This window comes from Chrysochloris asiatica, unplaced genomic scaffold, assembly GCF_000296735.1.
Source record: "Chrysochloris asiatica unplaced genomic scaffold, ChrAsi1.0 scaffold00275, whole genome shotgun sequence".
NCBI classification, from domain to species: domain Eukaryota; kingdom Metazoa; phylum Chordata; class Mammalia; order Afrosoricida; family Chrysochloridae; genus Chrysochloris; species Chrysochloris asiatica.
The window spans coordinates 3,386,428-3,390,001 of NW_006408793.1; the positions used below are offsets into that span (position 1 = coordinate 3,386,428).

General features: G+C 49.7%; 1 protein-coding gene across 1 annotated transcript; it reads right to left on the minus strand.

Moving 5' to 3' along the window:
• Positions 1–355: 355 nt before the first annotated feature.
• Positions 356–1,402, minus strand: LOC102830548 (pro-neuregulin-2, membrane-bound isoform-like). The gene has a single exon (XM_006874415.1). The coding sequence runs from the start codon at positions 1,172–1,174 to the stop codon at positions 356–358; it is 819 nt and encodes a 272-aa protein (XP_006874477.1). The 5' UTR covers positions 1,175–1,402.
• Between the last annotated feature and the right edge of the window lie 2,172 nt (positions 1,403–3,574).

Consider the following 3,574-nt stretch of genomic DNA (forward strand, 5'->3'; position numbering starts at 1 on the left):
CCAAACCATCTCCACACTAAAGATTCTAAGTGAAAGTAAGCCATTAGCCTGTAGAACTCCCCTTCCCCCTTCAAAGAAACAAACAAAAAAAACCATAAGGTGACACACAAATCAACACCTCCTAACCACAGTGAAGTCAATCCACAGGCAAGAAAGCATCTTGTCCAATCCACTCTACTTGATGAACCAAATCCCAAAGGATTAAAAAGTTTCCGGCGCCCCAACCAAAATCAAATTTGGGTTTTCACCAGTAGCAAAACCCTAGCCAAGCAACTGAAAACTGGAGAAGGCGCTGCCAGTAGAATCCACAAAACCTCTCTCGTGGAGGATAACTTGGGAGTCTACAATCTTCAAACTAACAGCTCTTCCGATGTCGCGCCGCGCCCCAGGAGTGCGCCCTCCGCGCGCCTCTCGCACCCTCCCCATCGTGGGTCAGAAACTTACCGCACCGCTTGCATAGCACCCGGCTGACCTCCTTCTTAAGGTTCCGGCCAGTCTCGAGAGGGGGAAAAGATGCTCGGAAGGCGGCCGGTGAGTGGTTGCTGCTGTTGGCATCGGGCTCCATGAAGAAGATGTACCTGCTGTCTTCCTTGAGCCTCCCGCAAGAGGGGAAAGCGGGATGGCCCCAAGTCCCCAGGCGCACAGTGAGCAGTGAGTCCTTCTTCAAGCCCCCAGCTTTCACCGCCCACACCTGGTGCACCTTCACCAGATAAGGTGCGTCTTCCCCAGGATCGCCGGCACTGGGCGCTAGTACCGTGGGCCAAGAGGGCACAGTCCCGTTGGCGATGAACAGTGGGTCCTCGATGGGCGGCCCCAGTACCCCGGGGCCCGCGGCTGACGGCTCACGGTCGCCTCCCCACGCCCCTGACTCGCCCGCCACCGCCTTCCTTTCGAGTGCCCCCTGCTGCCGCCGCGGCGGGTGCACCTTTCCCTCGATCACCACCGCGGCGCGCTGAGCCAGCTCCTGCACCGAGCCCACGCTGGGCGGGGACGAGTAGCACACCGAGGGCCCCGCGGGAGCTGCCTCGTCGCCGGCGGCCGCTCCAGGCGCCAGGGCCGCGGTCCACAGCAACAGAAGCCGCAGCAGTGGCGGTCGCGAGCGTGCGGCGGGGCCGGGGTGCGGGGCCCAAGGGCCGGCACTCCCGGAGTGGTGCGAGGCGCGTCGCCATCTCATGGTGTGAGGTGCGTGCGGGCTCTGGGCTGTCTGTTCGGACTCTGCCTTGCTCTCTGGCGCTGCCTCCCTTTTCCTGCCCCCCCTCCCTGCCCCAGCGACACTCCTCCTCCCCCTTTACCCTCCTCCTTTTATTTATTTATTTGGGAGGGGGTGTATAGGAGAGTTGTTTATAGGAGGAGGAGGAGGGAAGGAAGAGGTGGGTGGAACCACAGAAAGGCGAAGAGGTATGGAGGGGGATTGCAAAATAGAGATTTTTTTAAAAAACAAAAAAGCTGCTGCCACCGCCTCGGTTGCTGAGAGTGACAGGTTCTCCTGGCGCCGCCGCCGCACCCGAACACTGCTGTCGGGGCTGCTGTCACCGGAGGACGACGTGGAGGTGGAGGAGCTGCTCAGAGGGTAACAGTCCTTTGTGTGAAGTGATGCTGCGGCGGCTGATGGGGCTGCGAGCGAGCGGCTTGGCGAGAGTGCGAGGGAGAGAGCCCTGGAGGCGGAGTTGCGTGCCTGAAAATCTCTGGGTGACCGCCGAGGCGGCTGCGCCCAGTGCTTCTCCTGCCTGTTTACCTGTAGTGTGAACTCTCCCCATCCTGATTTCCCAACTGGGCCCGCGAGTTTGTCCTCCTATGTCTTCCCTTCCCTGAGAGCCTCCTCCCTCTCTGTCGCCCTGATTGCTGCAATGGGAGGACCGGCGGCAAACAGGCTGCAGTCCGAGTGGGCTGCGGAGATTTACTGGGAAGCGAGAGGTGACGCTTCAGTAATCTGGAACCTGTTAGTCGGAGCAGGATGCCCAAAAGCAGGTGGGTAGCGGGCTGAGAAAACAGAATGGGACGTAGGAGATGCGGGTCCTCTTTTCAAAAAAGTTTTTGGGTGAATTGGTTACTTGAGAGTCAGAGAAGAGCAACACGTTCAGAGGCAACAACAGTAATTAAAACAACAACTTTATGATACTCCCCTGTGCTTTGTGCACTTCAGGTATGACGCCTCTTTCACTCTGTTCTTTTATCAACCCTGCCTTCTGCTGAAATTCCTGGCTCACCTGATATGAGCCAATTTTGAATAAAGTAGTTGCTCAGTAAGGCCATTTTGTATAAGGTTTATGGCACTTAATTAAATAAATCAGTCAATTATAAAAAAAAAAAAAAAGTAAAATAAAAGAAGTTTTTGTGACAGCTGGCTCAAAGGACCTCAGAAATGAGAAGTTGTAGGTTTCATTTGAATTCCTTTCCTACTGGCTGACTGAAAACTTTATGAGCAAAACTAAAGCAAGAAAGCATCATTTTCAAGGGATGTTTTGTAAGCAAGTACCATATACCAGAATGAGAACACATTTTAAGATGTAAAGGTTAAAGTTTCCAATTATGTTTTTTGATGGTGAAACAGATATCTAATGGCCAAATAAAATTGAGTAAAATTGTTCATGGTGCAATTAATCCTTCAAATTAAGCATTCTAATTAAGCATTCGAACTTCACTGGTATCTTTTATTCTGGGATTCTACAAGTTGCTTCTAGAAATTTTGTGGAAAAGAAAGTATGACATGTAAGTATAGCTTTTTAAAAATATAAGCAATAACAGTGGATCATAAACCACATATACACACACACACACAAACCTTTTTTTACTTGGTATAATGTAGTTGACTAGAAAATAATTTCTCATTCTCTCAAAACCCAGTTTACAGCTTGTCTCCTAGTCATTGTACATACACTGATGGAGTGCTTCCAGGGAATATCAAACATAGCATAGGAGTACATATCTCTTTATCAAAAGAAAGCAAGTCAAGCATTCAATCCTTTCACTTTTCTTTGACCTGATCTCACATATTTCAGTCTCTAGCCTAGGACAATTTTTCCCCTTTCCTCTTCACCTTTTCAGACATTGTATTATTATATCTATTGCTGTATGCCAAACTACTCCAAAATTTACTGGCCTAAAACAGTAACCACAAGTTGGAAATTTGGATTGGGCTCAGTTTGGGATTTCTTCTGGGCCTCACCTCTCTTCATGTGGTCTCTTGTCTTCCAGGAGGCATAGTCTGGGCTTATTCGTGGAAAATGGATATGTTCCAAGAGAGTAGCCAGAATCACACAAGGCTCAGAGCTCTACAACATCTCTGTCACTGTTATAAGACCAGCTCAGATTCCAAGGGTAGAGGTATATACTATCTCTCTCAACGTGAGGAACTTAAGAGTTGTACAACCAAGGGACAGGAATAAAGGAGGTGAATAATTGTAGCCATTTCTGCAAACAAAACATTCAACCACACAGATTGTAAGCATCCTTTGATGTCCATCTGCAGCATGAAACCTCATTTAAACCACTGATAGTGAGTAACCCCTACATTTCACTTCTACATTTCCATTTTAGATCCTGCCTCATTTTTTTATGTTATTTCATTTATTGG

Bases quoted from the DNA above. Each gene is read 5' to 3' on its own strand.
- LOC102830548 (XM_006874415.1), bottom strand. From the start codon at position 1,174: ATGAGATGGCGACGCGCCTCGCACCACTCCGGGAGTGCCGGCCCTTGG.